The sequence below is a fragment of the Orbicella faveolata genome, unplaced genomic scaffold (assembly GCF_042242905.1).
Source record: "Orbicella faveolata isolate gen_17 unplaced genomic scaffold, um_ofav_v1 contig_1, whole genome shotgun sequence".
Classification (NCBI taxonomy): domain Eukaryota; kingdom Metazoa; phylum Cnidaria; class Anthozoa; order Scleractinia; family Merulinidae; genus Orbicella; species Orbicella faveolata.
The window spans coordinates 38,094,899-38,113,993 of NW_028301536.1; the positions used below are offsets into that span (position 1 = coordinate 38,094,899).

Sequence of the window (19,095 nt, forward strand, 5' to 3'; positions counted from 1 at the left end):
TTTTCAGTTTGGTCTCAAAATTTATTTTTGAATTCTAGCAACTTCGTTCAAGAATACAGTATATGAACTTTATTTAATTAATTGTTTCATCGTCAAATCACGTTTTTTTTACTCAAGTAGTACAACCCTTACAGTAATACCCCACATTTCTTATTATTGACCAACAAAGCTCGCTAAACAATAAATTAATAATGTGTTCACACGTTGGTCTATTTTACTTGAAGTCTTGCTACAGGTTACTTGATTTCTGTCCATTTTTCAACATTGCATCTTTTCTTTTTTCATAGCTGCCACTAAGACGCTACAAGAATATACGAAAGACATCAATAAGCACATGTTCCGATCAACTTATTAGCCTGCTAAGAAAAAACACAGGAGGAAAGAGGAACTTACATTGAAGATGAGGGAAAGTTGTGTAAAGGCCCCAATTTTATAAGATTTTTATAAGATCGCCAATTGAACGTTTCAGCCACTGTAGGTCATCGTGGTCTCTTGAGTAGGCCAAATTAGTACTTTTAGAGCCAAACAGGGGAACTATTTGCCGCCCCCTTCCCTCCCCACCCCTCTACCCTTAACCGCCGCGATCTTCAAGAACAGGGCAGGAAGGGTTCAAGTACCTCTAGCTTTCTTTATTAATTCAAGGCCAACGGTGCAGGGGAGAAGTAGGTGTGGACGATCAATCCCTAACCGACTGGGGCGGAACATTGTTCAGCGAGGTTTTTCCTTCCCATGTCTTCTTTGAATCATTATGGAGGAAAGAGCGAATAACCTCAGTACAATTACTAGTTATTTTACTCACCTTCAAGACAAAGGGCAAAGCTCACAAGACTTCCGGCAATGTATGAAAGAAAAGTCTTGATGGTCCCAACAAAACCTTTTGTTTTTGGTTTTGGTTTTCTTTCTACATCCGCGTTGGTAATTAGGCTCATCCTCGCATTCTGAAAATTAGCAACATAAATTAGTAACATAATTAGTAACATAAATTAGTAGCATAAATCAGTTCATAAGAGCAATAGTTAATTTCAGATGTTTTGTTCAGAATAACACGACTTTTATTCTACCTGGCGACATTTAACGAGAGAGTTGCTAGGCGCTGGCGACCCAGTTTCGGCGCCAATTTAAAGTTTTGTGGCACAAAATGTTCTTGGCTTTTTCAAATATGTTGGGTTTCCAGCATTTCCAGCATTCTTGAATTCAAAGCAGTCCCCAGTGAGGAAAGTGGAATGAAATGACTGTTCTTTTTGAAAACAAACATATCAGGTCAGAAAGGTACAGTTTTCCCCGCCTGCTAAATGACAACTGGGTAATTCAGAGGCATCATGTACCGGCGGTGTGCAGGGTATAAATCAAACGTCTTTATATTGCAGAAACAAAACCATATGATCGACTCTCTTTTCAACGCCAAATGTTGTCGCCAACTAAGGCAAACCCAGTGCATAATGGAACTGATTTGTCGTTTTATGTATAAAATGGCGAAAAACAATAACACCCGAGCACCCTCACATTAGCTGTGGCACGGTCAGACACATTGAATTTCTAGACCCTTTAACATATAGTTTTATTTCCTTCACTTAGCCCTACACTCACTCTCGGGGATGGTACACAAGCTCTTAGCTGCCCTCCGATCCCTCTGGTTCTAGCAGGTAATTTAATCTTAACAGCTAGTCAGGTTTCCGGACCTTAATGAAATTCAACCCATTCCGACCAATAAAAAAAGATGGTAACTTTGCAGTACAACATTAATAGATAAAACATAAAAAAATACCTACTTTGCTGAGTAGGGGGCTTCGGTGGTAGATCTATGAATACAAACAAGGAAAACTGTTACACAAAAGAATTATAAGGTACAAAATACATTATTAAGCCATAAATGTTTTTTTTTTTTTTTTTATGTAGTTGTCCTTTAATTTCGTAATGAGTTGTTAAGCATCTTCAAGTTTTACTTCTTTCCTATGACTATTGTCTGACTATTTATTGACTATTAGTTTATGTAAATACCGTCTTTTGAACATAGAATTTCCTTGGACAACTATCAAACTATAGGCCCTCAACAGAATTACTATATTCTATTCTTATATTCTTCTAATGTACTATTGCAATGTTTTAATCTGATCAGCTGAGCTATCGTGCACGATCATCCTGATTAGTGTGCAATCACTGGAGATCAAAGGCGACGTTTTCTTGTTTCTCCAATCTTTCAAAGAAAGATTTAGAAACTTAAGTTATTGTTCAAAATAATGTGAGCGTTTTTGGATTTTAGTTAAAAAAAAGTAGTTTATGGTGAGATCCGAGAACGGGGAGAAACAGCAAATGGACCTGGTGACTCAAGGTTCTGCTCCTAGTCGCACGTTTTTAGTATTTAGTTTTTAGGCCCCTTACGACAGCCCCTATAACAGAAAATGATTCTAATTTGCTGCTATGATTTTCAGGTCAAATAAGAGCCTATGTGTCAGCTTTTTCTTCTTTTTGAATTTCCCCTCTCTCTTCTTCTCACACCCCCTACCCCAAAAAATAAACCAAGCCCGATACCCAGGTTACATGAACACTGTAAATTTCTACTTACCCACCGAGGCAACAAAGTGTGGTAAATGCACCAATAAATTCCATAATTTTTAGTGTTTTTCACATTTGAATAATCTTGTTAACTGAAGGTCATAATTGTCTCAAAGGATATAACATTTCAGCTTAGTTTCCAAAATAAAACCCAGTCGTTTTCTTTGTTTGTAGCAAACTGGCAAAACTGCACTCCATGAAGAAAGCAGCAAGAAACGACCTTCAAGGTCATAAACCCACATCAGGTATTTACTGAAATAAAGCATTTACAGATACTTACTGCAGCCATTTTGCCTTAGGTCATCAAGTATCTTCTGCAAGTGTCCTTGGATGCTCTTTGTATCCACGACATCTTCATCACGATCTGTCATTAGTCGTAGTCTACGCTCCCGCTTACCAACGCCAATACCCACCGCAATCACACGAACGCCTGCGTCCCGCAAGGGCTTCGAGGATCGTCTTAGGCCTTGGGCTCCAGTAGACTGGACCCCATCGGTTAGTATTATCGCAATCTTATACACGCCCTGTCTGGCTTCTGGGAAGATCTGATTTTCTGCAACGTTCAGGGCTCTGTCGATTCGTGTTCTTTCGCCCATTTTGGGTAGTTTCTCCAAAACTTCCTGGAATCTGTAAGCTGTCTCATATTGTCCAAGTCGAGCTTCCAGAGTGGGCGAGGTACCGAAAAGAACCAGCGCAGCTCGATTTTTATCCGATGCTATGTCCAAATCCATCACTATCTTCTTGACGATCTCCTTCTCATCGTTAAAATCTTCATCTTTAATGCTGTTCGAAGAGTCTAAGATAAATGCGACTTCCGTTGGACACAAAATAGGATCAGTTTTCCCTGAAAGTCAAGTGATCTGTAATCAGTTTAATGTTCTTCTGTTTTAAATTTGGTGGTTAGATAATAACTTTTAATGCCAGCTCCCAACCGTTAAGCTACACTGTTTCTTCAACGAATTTTTCTACATCGCCGGACCTTGCAATTCGCCGCGCTGAGAGAACTTGTTTTCCACACCTCTGATGAAGAGTGCTTTCCTGACAAACCTTTTGGCGTGCAGCAATATAACTAGATCTCGTTGAGCGATAACATTAACTTTTTCTCCAAGTGTTGATGTCACCGCACAACGGTGGTCTAATTATTCTGCGTATTTATTTGCCCTCGAAGCTTCGCTTCTTGGGCAAATATTTGTTTTAAGAGCAACAAACTTTCTCGAGGCCACTATCAGGCGATAGTTCCTGGACACGGAAACAGTCTATTGCTTAAATAGTGCCATTACGAGGTCATATCTCGCGATCAGTAGGTATTGCCCAATGACGAAAAAGGATAGTTAACTTGTATACTATAACGGCTGATACTGTACGATGGTTCAGCCAGTCAGATTGCAGAGTTTGCATTGCCAGTATGTCAGCAGTACTCTACTAACAGGCTGGCTATCAGATCTTAAGGCGAGGAGATGTTCTAGACAGTAATGAAGCTCAAGCCGTTCCAACAAATAATAGGATAGAGCACAACCTTAACACATGAAACATGACAAATATACATACTTGCTTGAGTTGGGGCCTTTGTTGATTGTCGAACTATAATGACAAAAGAGGAATACATTACACAATAATACTAACTGAGTTCGAGGGCCCTACTGTAAGTTACGGACCGAGTTTTTCCCCCATCGATTTATGGTCCAAGCGCGCAAAAGTAAAGAGTCAGCTTGAAATCGTTGTCAAGCGACTCATTCCACTGAAATAGAACCTGCACTGAGATTTTTGTGAAACTTTGCCTATAAATTGTTAATATTGTAGGAACTTAAATTTTGAAATAAAAATGAGGGGTCTCCATGCTCGTTTAGGAGCAACAGCACCTTGTTTGTACCCAATAAATCCTTATAGTAGCACCACGATTGTAGTCACGATTGCTTGCTAAATTCACGATTAATATTCCGACGATTGTTTTTTGTTCTACACTGAGAATTGGTCCATATTTATTTTACCCAGAGAAATTTATTACTCAATTCAAAACAACAGAAAAAAAATGATAGGTCACCATACTCGTTTGCGAGAAAATGACGATTTACCTCTATGGCGAGGTCCACCCGTAAATAAAAAGCCGCCATTTTTTCATGCGCGCGCGCTAGTCACGCGTGAAATTATGCGCAGTAGGGATGCGCAATTTAATACTGGGGAATGACCTTAAGTCGTCGGCAGGTTTTAATACACAGTTTCAAAAAAAAAGGAATTATTAAACTTTTACTTGCTAAGATTAAGAAAGTGAAGAACACTTGGCGATAAATCACGAAATATTCTGGCAACAAAAACAGCTTCAAATTTTAGCGGGCCGCACAGTAGCATACGGCCTGCTAAATTGACCAATCACAGCGCGCTACTAAATGAGAGATAAAATATATAGCTAAACGATAAAGCACAACATCAGAAGATAAAACATGAAAAATGTACATACTTGTTTGAGTTGGGGCCTTTGTTGATTGTCGAACTATAATGACAAACAAGGAAAATATATTACACAATAAGATAAAGGTATACAAATACAATAAGCCCATACTGTAAAATGTTTTTGAATTTGTTTTGCGTAGATTTTAATTTTTTCGTCCTATTTGTTTTGATCTTTTTACTCTCTTTCCCTTTCAGCCTCTTCCCTGTAACTAGCATCAGACTAAACATTACTATTGGTAGATGCGAATGTCGTAATTTAACAGGTTAAGCAACTTGTATTTTCTCGGGCAAATCGTCAGTTCATGCAGCTGTATAACATAAGAAACATACGTCTACATACTTGGTGGAGGAGCTGGAGGCTTTGTTGCTGGTGGATCTAACGGTCGATTTACAAAGAAACAGTTGAAAAACATTAAGGTATTAGAAGAAGTCATTCAATAATTAGTACTATTTTATTTATGATAATAATAGTAATAGAAATATTTATCCAGGAAGCCCACTCGCCTTGGTGGTTTTCAGTGGGGTCCTGCAATAATTAAAATTTACCCACGAGTTTATTTTGGTTAAGACCCTATTTGACTTGTGACTAGTAAATATTGACTGTTAGTAGATGTCAAAGTTCGGGGCTTATATGTTGTTTCCTTTTTATGACAAAACGTTTCCAAGGGCAACGATCGGCCCATGCTTCGGCCAGAGATAAACACTCTATCTTGTCTATATTATTCTTGCACCACTTGATTTTCCTGTAGCGGTTGGCCTAAAAATCATAATTTTATTCATTGAAATTTCCAAACGCAATGGAACGCTTGGAGATTCTTTTAAGTTAACTCAATCATCAACTGATCAATACGACTTTGCAGTGGCACATTTCAACCCTTCGTCCGCTGTTTCCAGATTGAATTGAAATTTAGAGTTGTTTGCTCTTGTGGAAGGAGGAATATAGCAGAACCCGGAGAAAAACCTTCGGAGCAAGGCGAGAACCAGCAACAAACTCAACCCACTTGTGACAACGGGTCCAGGATTCGAACCCGGGCTGGATTGGTAGGAGGCGAGCGCTCTCACCACTGCACTATCCCAAAAGAGGAAAACGTATTACACAACAATACTAACCTAGTTCGAGGGCCGTACTGCAAGTTACGGACCGAGTTTTTTCCCCATCGATTTATGGCCCAAGCGCGCAGCGCGCGGGCCATAAATCGAGGGAAAAAAACGAGGATCCATAACTTACAGTACGGATCGAGGAAACAGGGTTAGTAAGATATTTATTGTATCTCTACTGTGTGTCTGACGGGCTCGGAAACGATTTATATTCACGCGGAACGGCTTCAAATTTCTGACGCACTCTAAAGTAACGAGTCAACTTGAAATCGTCGTTAAGTGACTCTTGAGTCCTTAGCAGGTTTTAATACGCAATTTCAGAAGTACAACAAAGTATTAAACTTTTACTTGCTTAAAAAGTTGAGAACACTTGGCGATAATAAACGAAACATTTTGGCAACAAAAGCAGCTTTAAATTTTAGCGGGCCGCGCAGTAGAATACGGCTCACTAAATTGACCAATCACAGCGCGCGTACTAACTGAGAGATATAAAGCGAAGCGATAAAGCACAACATCAGAAGATAAAACATCAAAAATATACATACTTGCTTGAGTTGGGGCCTTTGTTGACTGTCGAACTATAACGAATAACAAGGGAAATATATTACACAAGAAGATAAAGATATACAAATACAACAAGCCCCTATTGTAAAATGTTTTTGAATTTGTTTTTTATAGATTTCAATTTTTTTCGTTCTTTTTGTTGTGATCTTTTTACCCTCTTTCCCTTTCAGTTTCTTCCCTGTAACTAGCATCCTACTAAACATTACTATTGGTAGATGCGAATGTCGCAATTTAACAGGCTAAACAACTCGTATTCTCTCAGGCAAATCGTCAGTGCAGGCAGCTGTATAATATAAGAAACATTCGTCTACATACTTGCTGCAGGAGCTGGAGGCTTTGTTGCTGGTGGATCTGACGGTCGATCTACAAAGAAACAATTTTTGAGCCTTAAAATTTCTTCTTCTCCATCGCCGCACCTTACAATCGCTCCACTGAGAGAATTTGTTTTCCACACCTCTGATGAAGAGTGCTTTCCTGACAAACCTTTTGGCGTGTAGCAATATAACTAGATCTCGTTGAGCGATAACATTAACTTTTTCTTCAAGTATTCAGATGTCTCTGCTCAACGTGGTCTAGATATTCTAGATATTTTTCCAGCTCAAATACATATGAAACTACAATTCAAATAATCAAAAGAATCGAAGGAGCATAGCACTTGAGTCAGTTTATAAAGTTTATCACTGTGAGATATTTCTTCACATATAAAAGGAACGAACGCTCCAGTGCTAAATGAAATAAGTAATAAATAAATTACATTAGTATAATTTCCAGAGGTGAATATAAGAATTGGACATTCTGATTGGTCGAAAAGCTCCTCATATGACGTTATATTCACTTGGTTACTAAGCTCACCATCTTTGCCATCTCGGCAAGTAAACATGGCGGACACTTGCTGAATGAAGTTTTCATTTATTCGAAAGAAATCACTCCAGGTCCAGGATATTAGAAAGGATGGAGAATTGCCAAAGTGACTGCTGTCGCCCTTGGACCAAAAATCTTTTCAAGAACTCGTATTCAAGGCATTTAAGAATCGTAAACGCAGTGGTTACGTTGATCGATCGATTGACTGAAATTTTTTTCCTTCAAACTAAAGCTACTCATTTTTAGACGATGATGGGAGCTGTGAATGAAGTCAACAACGATAAAACAAAGGTGCTGGATGAATTTATTTTTCGTAGTGTTTCGCTCGTTTGTTTTAGTGCCGAACTCGCGAGTAAATTGATTCACAATCGATATGCATGTAAGCTTATTATTAAAACTACGGCGGCATACGTGTACTTTGTCTGTGTTTTATGTTTTAGTCCGTTATTTTGTAGTCCTTGATATTCACCTCTGAAAATTATACTAAAACAATTATTCCCCTCAGGCTCAGTGAACATTGGTGAATATTCACCTCGCCTTGGGCGAATAATTGTTAAATATTTATTTAAAAAGGAGGCCGTTTCAGCCCTAGTTGATTTTAAATCTGGTCCTCTATCTAAGTCGAATTGGAATTTGGAAATGTTAGTTTTTCAGGAAAGAGAGAGAAACAAGGCAGGAACCAACAACAAATTCAACCTACGCATCTCCAGGTTGGCATCGAATCTCAGCGACATTAATATTGTTGAGAGAAGCGACCGCTCTCACTACTTCGCCATCGTTTCTCCGCGAACGGTTTGGATGGACTGTGGCTATAAGCAACACCCTATATAGTACAAGTTCGGCGCGGTCCTAGACATTATGCAACCCAGGAAATTAAAATCGAACTCTACCAATGATGTAGCCCGGATTTAAGTGTGGAACACACTTCCTAATAAGCTATATGTGATTAGCGACTACTTTGTCACTTTTCAAACAGCAATGAATTTCAAGTTTAATCGTAACAATTACAATTTCCTCAAATGTGATTGGTGCATAAACTGCTGCATTTTGCTCCAATTAATCTTCAAAGTTGTAATCGGACAGTGTAATCGGACGGTTGGCTGTAATCGGACACCTGTAATCGGACAGTTACATGAACCAATCATTTTATCCACCAATCACAGCGTTGATTACAATCACTATAGCAACCAATTCAAGAGACTGACTTTGTAAAAACTGGTGACTGTTTAGAAATAAACTTAACCGCCATTTTGCAAGCCGCCGCATTCTTCATATTTTTAATTATGATATTTAAAAATGACTATTAAAAGCGCTTTTTCAAATGAAACTTTTACTTTTGTGGGAAATTGTAATGGTTATGATTAATTGGTAACAGGACATCGTGTCGTCCAATTCAGTCTGTAATCATACTCGTGATTAACAAATCGGACTCCCGCTTCGCGGTCGTCCGATTTTGTTAATCATTCGTATGATTACAGACCGAATTGGACTCCACTCAGTCCTATTACCATTATTAATCAAAACTATAACAAAATTCTCGAACGTGATCGGCTATCAGCAGCCCGATTTGAGCTTTAATTGGACAGTGTACGCGTCATGCTTGTAATTGGGCAGTACGCTTCATTTTCCGCCCGCTGTTGCGGTGCACTTTGTTGAGTAAACTGCTGTGTTTTCAGCACTCATAACGACGTTTAATCGTTCAACGCTCAGTCGATGGTTTGCTCGTTTCTCGAATTTTGTCATAGTTTTGATTAATTGGTAACAGGGCTTCGCGTCGTCCAATTCATACTCGTGATTAACAAATCGGACTCCCACTTCGCGGTCGTCCGATTTTGTTAATCGTATGATTACAGACCGAATTGGACTCCACTCAGTTCCATTACCATTATTTTTTTTTTTTGAAAAATCGCAAGTGATTTTACTGCTTACTATTATTTTTCTTATTGAAAAGTTCCACCCTTAACTATATTTGCTTTGAAAGCTATGTAACATACTACATTTATAGTGTAAAGCAAGGGTTGTTCTTTTCTTAATAAACCAAACTTACCACACAATTTGCTTTTAAATTCGGTTACGATCCTTTTGGTGAGTTCTTTAAAGCTGTCAAAAAGGATCACTTGGCGTTTATTGCCAGCCAACTCTTCCATTTCGTCCTTGAAGTTTTTTGCGGCTGGACCAACTCCAATGATAATGATACTGACATTTCTTTTCTAGTTAAAGAAAAAGTGGCGGTATGTAAGATCATGCATGCAGATGAGCAAACTTATGCGATATTTTCAGATTTAAATGGTACATGGAACACGAGTAGTTAAGGAAGGCTGTACCTGATGCAAGAGACAATCAGTGCTCACGGAGATATTCAGTTCCTATTGCAATCTCTTCAGAAGCCAGAACCTGTAATTTCATTCTTTTCCTCATTACTTTAAGGGCTAGGTTCATTGTTCGGTTGTTTGTGACCAGATTATATAAATTAGTTTTCAGCAGTTTCTATTTTATCCCTCCACTTTTTAGCCTCTATCTTGACTTGTATTTTAAAATATAATGAGCCAAAACGGTTCAAAAATCAACCCCTACGGCGCCGCCCATACATGTATAACGGATATTTTGAATGGGCAATTTAAACGTGTTTCCACGATATAGACCGCTTACGAGGGCAGTTGCAAGCAGAGCTTCAATTATATTTGATTGCAGTGAAAGAATATGCTTTATTTTGTTCATTGACACTAAAAAAACTCGGAATGATCGAACGCGAAATTTTGGAATTTCCCGATAGAGTTTTTTCATTGGCAATATGTAATCAACCGCATTTCACATTTCATGATCACGGGACAGAACCACTTCCCTGTGAGTCATATCCCTTAAAATATGCCTCTAAATCGGTCCAAAAATATTTGAGAAAACAGCATGGGAAGTCTCATTTCCTTGGTAAACTTTCCACACTTCATTTCTCCCTCCACGGTTTCTTGATTTTAATAGGAGATTCATTGAAATATCATCGATAAGAAAATTAATACTTATGATAAATTTCTGAAATAGTTTTGGCTTCTGCAAGTATACGGAGCCATTTTCGCCAGGTTTATGTTCAAGGAAATAGGTAACTGAAATTACAAATTGAAAGTAACATTAAATATAATTACCTCCAATAGTTTGGTTATTCTCGAAGTTGGAATTTGGGGTCTCTTGTCCCATGCTTCGTTAACAAACACCGGTCTTCCATCAGTGAGGAGAAGTAGAACACTCCTGGCATTGGCTCTGTGTCCTCCATCTCTGATAAACAGCTCGTTCTCGGTCAGCTGCATTGCCAAATCTGTACGAGTCGAATCTCTATCTGGTGTGAACTTTACTTCTTTCTCCATTTTACTCTTCAAGTTGTTAGCATTGTAGTAAAACGGGTTTGAGAAGTTGCTGTGGAGTATTGCGTTAACAGCAAAAGTGACAAAACCAAAGTGATTGCCTGTTTCAGACACTCCAAGCTCGTCCACCAACGTATTGACGGCCTTTATCAAATCCAGGCGATTATCGCTCGACATACTTCGTGATCTATCAGCCAGTATCGCGATATCCATTATCTGCTTACATCCATCTATTTGACCAAAAAAAAAAGACTTTGTATTGTTAATGTTTTCTGCCACTCAGGATTCAAAGTGGAATAACTTTGGCTTGGCTCATGTCTACAGGGTTACGATCGAGCACAACACTACTAGCAAATGGCAAATTAGGTTGGCACATATAATAACATAGATTTGTGGCGGCTACTAGAACGAGAGACGTACAGTACAGGAATCTTGAAATATAGTGAAACGTACTTACCAGCTTGATTCGAAAACTGTACCTTCCTTGAAAGAGGAACTAGTAAAAAGAAGTAGAAAGAAAGAAAGAAAGAAAGAAAGAAAGAAAGAAAGAAAGAAAGAAAGAAAGAAAGGAAGGAAGGAAGGAAGGAAGGAAGGAAGGAAGGAAGGAAGGAAGGAAGGAAGGAAGGAAGGAAAGAAAGAAAGAAAGTAAAAAGAAGTAAAGTAAGTAAATAAGCAAATTTATTATATGGCTAGCTCCGTGAGCGGGCAAGAAGAAAGAAAGAAAGTAAGTAAGTAAGTAAGTAAGTAAGTAAAAAGAAGTAAAGTAAGTAAATAAGCAAATTTACTATATGGCTAGCTCCGTGAGCGGGCAAGATGGAGCTATCTTGTCCGCTCGGGACTACCTGTCGTGTCCCGCAAGAAAACATTTCCCCAAAAGCCATATGATAAATCCTTTATTGACCAGGCTTGTTCGGTAAAGATGGCTGGATATTGGCCTCGTTCTTTTTTTGCGAGTTTAAAAAGAACTTGGCCAATATCCAGCCATCTTGACCTCACACTTGGTCAATAACCCATACATATATATTACAATTTCTTTACAAACGTAAGACGCGGAACCGTACACTGAAGTAACACTAACTGCGGCTTATGGAACAGGACACTTTTCCCTTTCTCGTTTCGTTACTCACAAATGCGCTAAACGAAAGTTGAGAATAAAAAAAAGATGAAAAATCACACTTTGGGTTCATGTAACAGCCGAATAGTACGAAGCAAACACAACTATAGGTCAACTATAGGTTTTATTTTCGTTGGAATCTACATGATGAGCTATTGGGATTGTATCAAATGGAGCCCAGAAGCTGAGGTTAAACGACAAACACGATGAATAGAAAAGAAATAACATTTCAGAGTAAATAAGTCAATCCCTTTGATAAAATTTTGGAAAAATTCGGATATAAGTCCGTGGCTCCTTTACCAATTGTTTTCAAGTGTTTGAAATCGTTTGATGATCTTCAAAATGTTCCAGAAACATTGAAATATCGCCCATGCGAGTATTTTGAAAATCTATGAAATCGTGCACACTTTTGGAACACTGTATTTTAATCTCTCCGGAACATATAAACAATTTATCATTCTTATCATTCCAACTTCACTTATTTCAACCAGTTGCTTTTAAAAACGGTAAAATAGTGAACATTTCGTAGATTCACTCTTTCAAGAGTGCACAGATAAAGACTTTTGTTGCCTTGATAAAAATGATGTTTGACTACTTAGACCCTTTGTCTAAAAACTGCCTTAGATTAGATTAGATTAAAGTAATAGTACAAATCTCTTACCACAATTCATTTCGACGAGAAAACAAAACAACACGATGAACGCACCAAGATTGCCCATCAGGATCGATGTGTTGTTAAGCTGCTTTCAAGAAAAGTAGCAACTGAAATGACCTGAAATAAATTTCCCAAAACAGTAAGTTTAAAAACGAATTACTTGCTTAAATGACTTATTTGCCCATCGTGTCACAGTGGCATATAAGACAGCGCAGCCATGTCAAGGCTGATCAGTCTATCAACTAGAATTTTCTTTGGACAAGGAGTGTACCGAAACGTAAACAATGTTATGCCAAAGCTGACTTGTGCGATTGTAGCGCCACGAGTTTGATCTTTCGGCACGAGGTCTTTCCGTTTTGGAATAAAAGAAGTCGACTTTGGCGGAGCATTTTTTACATTGTTTGTCAGCTTTGGCTGAAACTGGTTGTTTACGTTTTGGTTATGATCACTGGAGATCAATGGGAGATAAATATTTGCAAGATTCCTCTCAATCGTGAGGACAAATGGGGATGCATTTTTCTAGCGCATGGGTATTTGAACTAAGCTTTAAAAAGACTCAACTAGAGACTAACTTGCATTTTTCTTAATTTGTAACGTGCTCTGTGTAATTTTTCTTAACCTGTTCTTCCCCTGATGATCGTGAAGGCGGAAGTTTTAGCCGAAATGTCGGGAAAACATGAAATATTCCTATGTATTGTTAACCAGAACCGAGCGTTTGGTTTTATTTGGTATTTAGGTTGTTTGATTTATTTACTATTAGCTTGTTCAATACTTTTGTCAAGCCGTTTATTCTGGACATTTTACAATTTGTTTCTGGCCTGATGTGTTGCATCATGTTTTTGTTTTACTAGCCATAGCATGACTTGTGTCTGCTTGTCCCGCATCGCATAGTTGTTGTCATATCAGTTGAGTGCGGAGGGATTTAAGAAAATATCCCTTTGTTAGTTGAGTAAAACGAAGGTATTCGTTTATTAATAGACCTACCAAACAAAATTTTAGGTTTTTGTCAAGTAGATAAGTTTATCCCTAAAGTTTGTCAATTCCCAGTTCCTCAAATTTCATGTGGTTTTTGTCAGCCTACGGTTCAGCCGGGCGTGTCACAAAAATCATTTTGGTGGTGTAAACTGTCTGTGACGCAAGATACTTATTCTTAATTTTTTCTTAACTTTTAACCAGAGACAGCCGCACGAACAAGGAAGTCGCAAATATTTTTGTTTTGTATGTCTTGTTTTTCTAAGGGAGGTAATTAAAAACGTTTACATTCTATCATAATAATAATAAAAATAATAATAATTTTTTTATAATAATAATAATGTTTAATAGTGGCTTATAAAAAATTACAACTGTAAAAATTCTTAGGACAATATATATGTCAGGGAAATACTAACTTACAAACGAATTACAAATTACACTCATTCTTCACAACCCTTATAAATTTGTCTATTATCATTTGTCGAAAAAATTTAAATAAGAATAGTAAAAAATACTCTACACATTTAAATGGCAAAAACTCTACTTTAAAAATACACTGTAGCTATATGCAGGTCCACTTCTTGGCTCAGTGTTCGTGGGTTCGGCTAGAGTTCTCCAGAAATAGCATTCTCAATTGCCTTAACGAATATTTGCATGTCCTTTTTCGATATATAAATCAATGTCCGACAGTTCTAAGTGGACTCTCCTAGGAGCTCGCGAGCCTCTTAAACAAAGTAATGCTGATCTCAGCAGCGCAAAAGATACTCTATAATAATAATAATAATAATAATAATAACTTTATTTGTGTCGATTGTATTTAGCACTGTTGTGCTAATTGGGGACACTGTAACTAAATAACCAAATATTGCAAATAGAACATAAACTGTTAAGAATCCCAACTGATTCCAACTATCTTTCTTTGTCATTATTAATAGCTTTGATTTATAATAATAATAATAATAATAATAATAATAATAAAAGCTTTAATTAAAACTGAAAGACGGATCAGCGAAGTGCGGGAGGAAGACGTTGGTATAAACCCATGATCAGTATCTATAAATTACATGGTAAAAAACAATAATCAATCAAACAATACTAAAAAAAATCAGTCTTGTCTAAATCACTAAAAAATTTAAAAAGTTTATTTTTAAAAATTTTCAGACTATTGCAGTTTCTATGGTCGTTTGGGAGGTCATTCCATTCCTTGGCAGCAGCGTACATGAATGTGGACTGGCCCATAGCAATTTTAGTTCTACGGAGATGAAGTTCTCTGTTATCTCTCAAGACCTTACCACGGAGGTCGGATCGTAATACAAAATAGCCTTGTAGTGGCCTGGGGCAGTTATAATCGTTCACGATTCTATAAACTAACTGTAGACGGATGTAACGCCGCCTATTGAATAAGGTTCTAATATAACGCCGCCTGTTTATCTAATTAGTCTTCAACGTAGTCCATAAGGTTAGAAATATAATAAATGTCGATATTTAGAGAGGAAACCACAACAGCCGTAGCAGGGTTTCATGCGGGTCCTTTCTCCTGGTCGAATTGAAATTTAGAGATGTTGGTTTTTGCGGAGGGAAGAAAACCGGAGAACCCAGAGAAAAACACTCGGACGAAGGCGAGAACCAACAACAGACTCAACCCACATATGACACCGGCCACTGCGCCATCCCTGCTCCCAATCTGCTCCCCATATCATGAACGCCAGCTTTTAAAGTATTGAAGCTGCTTGCCCCAAATCCTGAACGGAACTCAATAGTTTTGTTTTGGTTCGTTATAAAGTTTCTAAAAAGTGCATATAATCGATTAGACTAAGACTCGTTAATCTTTTGTCTCGCTTTCCTTTTTTTTTCGACCGGCTAGATTTACGCTCTGATTGTCAAATAGTCGCTTTTTTATTTCTTTAGTTGTCTGTAAGATCGTTTCTTTTTTTTCCAGCTTTACATTACATATTATGTTGCACATTTGCAATTTTAGCTAAAGACACCCGCGAAAGTCTATGATAACCTTAATAGAGTAGTTTAGATGGACTGTTTTGATTTATCTCCCGATTTGAAATGACATTTTTGATTGGTAACATAAGTACAAAGAGCATTAGTCTCGCAGATATTTTGATACCAGATTAAGTGTCGATTCGACGGAAGAAATTTCTAGCTTCGTTTGAAATTAAGACCTTTTCCTTTCAAATGTTTTGAATATTTCTTTCTTTCTTTGAAATTAAAATGATAAAAACTCATGCGTTTGTAGCATTTTTTATCAGGAGAGTTGGAGGAAAAAATTACCAGCAAGCAGGGCATGGTAGCGTCTGTTCAAGTTGTTAACTTACGTCTCACATCGATACAGTGAAAGCGTTTTGATTCTCCGAGCGGCCCTAACACCAAGCTGTAGACACAGAAGGGTCGCTATTATTTATTTACACAAGACTCCCTTGGATGATGCTCAGGTGATTTATGAGGTACACCACGTCGCTGTCGAACATTTGTAAACACGAGATTCTCCTTAGTTTACTTATATCTCTCTTTGTCTCTCATACCTTCCAGGCAAATCTTGACATTTGTGGTCAATTCACGATGTTATCCTGGTTGTCTGAACCTAGCTGCGGCCCTTGTACCTTGCCTCGTATTCAACATAAAGTTGTTACCGTTAGGACGAAACATTCCAATATCTAGATTGAAGTTGATTGCTTTTCTGGAACCAAAAATGTATCAAATAGAAAGTGAAATCTCTCCTACTTTTCCAGAGGGTACACTGTTCACGGAATTCGTATTATCTTAACACGATGTACTTATGAGTGAAAATTAGACGTATTGAGTAAACTGATCATACACCCATCACTCTCATTCGCTTTCTGTTAAGAAGCGTTTCAGATCCCATGATAATACAGAATCTTATAGTGTAAAATTCTATAGCTATTGGACTCGACAAGCCTTGCAATAGTAGACTTGTACTTAGAGACGGACAGTAGAGTATGCAGGCTGTTCACCAAATAATACTTCGTCCTAACTATCACCAATAACAACAGGAATAATGGAAATTGAAATTCTGTCAGCATGACGCCGTAAAGAAACAAACGATTTGAAAGCACATGAAAAAAAAAGGCTGAGACGCATAATCTCCCTTGGATTCTGCACGCATCCTTCAACTAGTGACAGCTTTTTCTATGTGGCTCAGCTTCCCAGAGAAACTGAAGACCGTTTTCTTATCCTATTTTACTCACCACATTTCAAGTCCTCCTGCGCCTCTTATTCAAAATAATTTACAATCTTTTAAAACATAATTACCTGTAAAGAAGTTCTGTGACTTCGAGAGCACGCCACGTAGAAAACAAGTCGTGTTGCTACCGTTAGAAGAAGTGCACTTCTATCTGTGTCTCTGCAATGCATCTTTTATAATATTTCCAGTAATATTTATTATCTTTGTAAATGTTTTCGTAACCCAGTAGACGTTAAGTGCTCTGTTTAAATAAAGACGTCTCTTATAGTTAACTTTTCAAGTGTCGACCAAAGGAATATGCCTTCTACGAGTTATTTGGGCCACGGTTCATAGTAGGCCTGGATGGGAAGGCTGTCATCTCAATTAACAATAAAATTTCAATCCAATGTCGCAGTTCTCGGATCACAGGCATCAGTCGTTTCTCGGCTAACAGTTTTTTTTTTTTTTTTTTTGACTAAATCTAAGCCATCAGCTTAATCCCATCCAGAGCTCCCAAAGAGCAGTCCAGAATGTTTTGATTCACATACTAAATACCAAAATAATGCATTGTCCAATCATCGCGCGAAATTTGGAGGGCTTAAAAAAACAAAGACCACTCGATCAAATTCATACAAGAAATGAGCTGACGATCGAGGCCTGTGCATTAGACTCACAACAATTATTCTTGAATAAATGGCTTCGTGAGATGCCAATCAAAGCTCTGTCGAAATTTAACCTAGAAAGTACGACACCCGTGGAAGGAAGAAAGCAAGATCTTCAAGCACAATATGAGAAAATGCATGACATTATTCATTAGAAATTTCAGGTCCTCTCTTCCGATACAGAACATAAATTAAGAGATCTATAGACATTTCTTGTAAACGAAATCAGCCACAATAAACCTTCCTGCATAAAGCAAATTACAATTTGGCAGCAATTTATAAGCCAGGCACCCGGGAACGGTCTAAAATTGACAAAGTATCCCTTGGCAGTCCAAAATTCAATTTCAGAGATTTCGGACGGAAATAGTCATTCAAACTTAAACTTCTACAGACTGAGAGTATTCTATTTTTCTTTGGAATTGCAACGCGATTCCAATCATCATTTTGGTTTTCTAGTGACGAATTTCCAGAGGTTGAGCTCAGCAGAGTCCTCTCGAACTCCACTTTGTTTACAAGGTGTTTTAAAACCAGCTGAGTATGATCATGAGGCCGTTTGTCAAGCTGAAAAGTGCATAGGAAACTTAGTGTAACAGGTCAGTTCTAAGTAGCATTTATTCTGAAGGTCTTCACATGTCTCTGTTCTGCTACACTCTTTCTTTTTTATAAGAATACGTTTTATATCGAGGCTCATGATCAAATTTACTTAAATTGAGATTTTTGCTCGAGGCTTAGATTTTGAAAAAAATATAATTTTGTGTGTTGAAAATGTGTTAATGAGGTACAATGACATGTTTTTTTTTTCTGAATTGCTGGTTTTCAGTGTCACGCAATTCAAAATAGATCAAAATAAAAATCAAAACCAGAATCTGGGAAATGAAAGAAGGTAAATATGCAAAGACTCTCGCCAAAATTCTGGTCACACCAATTTTTCTTATGCGAGATATGTGGAGAAATTTTTTACCCAAATTTATAGAGATTTGTATGGAGACGCCATGCTGGTGCCCATCGGTATGGGCACCAACATGGCGGCCGGAAACCAACAGAAACATCTGTCACTGAGTTTTGCTACAAAAGCGTGAATTTATCCCTCGAGGAACTCTAAAACATTAAAATAATACTTTTTCTAAGACATGAACTGTTCAGATAGCCAAGTTCCCCGAAGTAAGTCACTTTTTTAACCATCATGACAGCTCTCTTGGCCGTCATTTAAGTGCCGCGTCACGCAAAAGCTTAGAAATTCAAGCGTAGTGTATCACAAAACCAAGAACGCATTCGGAGCGAAAATTTGTATGAATGGTAGTTTTCAGCTGCTCTTATACATCATTTAAGAAAAAAATCTCAGGAAGATCAATAGTTTTGTAGTTCGAATTTTGGTGACGTCAGGTGAAAACCAGCTATACAACAAAAACATGCATGCCCGGGCGCAACATTGTTGCACGAACCTGGCCAAACGACTACAACATCATGCAACATCCAAAAATGTTGTATTTGACCATTTTCAAATTTGAGCCAACAACACCCAACATGTTGCAACATGTCGCAACACGTCGCAACAGGGTGGCCAAACGCGTGCAACATGTCGCGCCCAACAATGTTGCGATATGTTGCGTTGAAATGTTGCT

The 19,095-nt window shown here is 37.9% G+C and overlaps 1 protein-coding gene across 3 annotated transcripts; it reads right to left on the bottom strand.

The window, feature by feature from the left end:
• LOC110048198 (collagen alpha-6(VI) chain-like) lies at positions 1–17,675 on the bottom strand. Of its 3 annotated transcripts, XM_020753981.2 has the most exons (14): positions 16,901–17,675; positions 12,653–12,763; positions 11,335–11,373; positions 10,662–11,107; positions 9,572–9,734; positions 6,979–7,026; positions 6,645–6,677; positions 5,342–5,377; positions 5,009–5,041; positions 4,102–4,134; positions 2,834–3,397; positions 1,770–1,799; positions 800–938; positions 1–301 (listed from the first exon to the last, which is right to left on the bottom strand). In XM_020753981.2, exons 2-13 carry the CDS (start codon positions 12,708–12,710, stop codon positions 802–804), a joined length of 1,620 nt encoding a protein of 539 aa, XP_020609640.2. In that variant the 5' UTR covers positions 12,711–12,763; positions 16,901–17,675; the 3' UTR covers positions 1–301; positions 800–801. The 3 variants fall into 3 exon arrangements, with proteins under 3 accessions (XP_020609640.2, XP_089131584.1, XP_089131581.1); XM_089275458.1 differs by lacking the exon at positions 11,335–11,373; XM_089275455.1 differs by lacking the exon at positions 16,901–17,675 and having other exon boundaries at positions 12,653–12,873.
• Between the last annotated feature and the right edge of the window lie 1,420 nt (positions 17,676–19,095).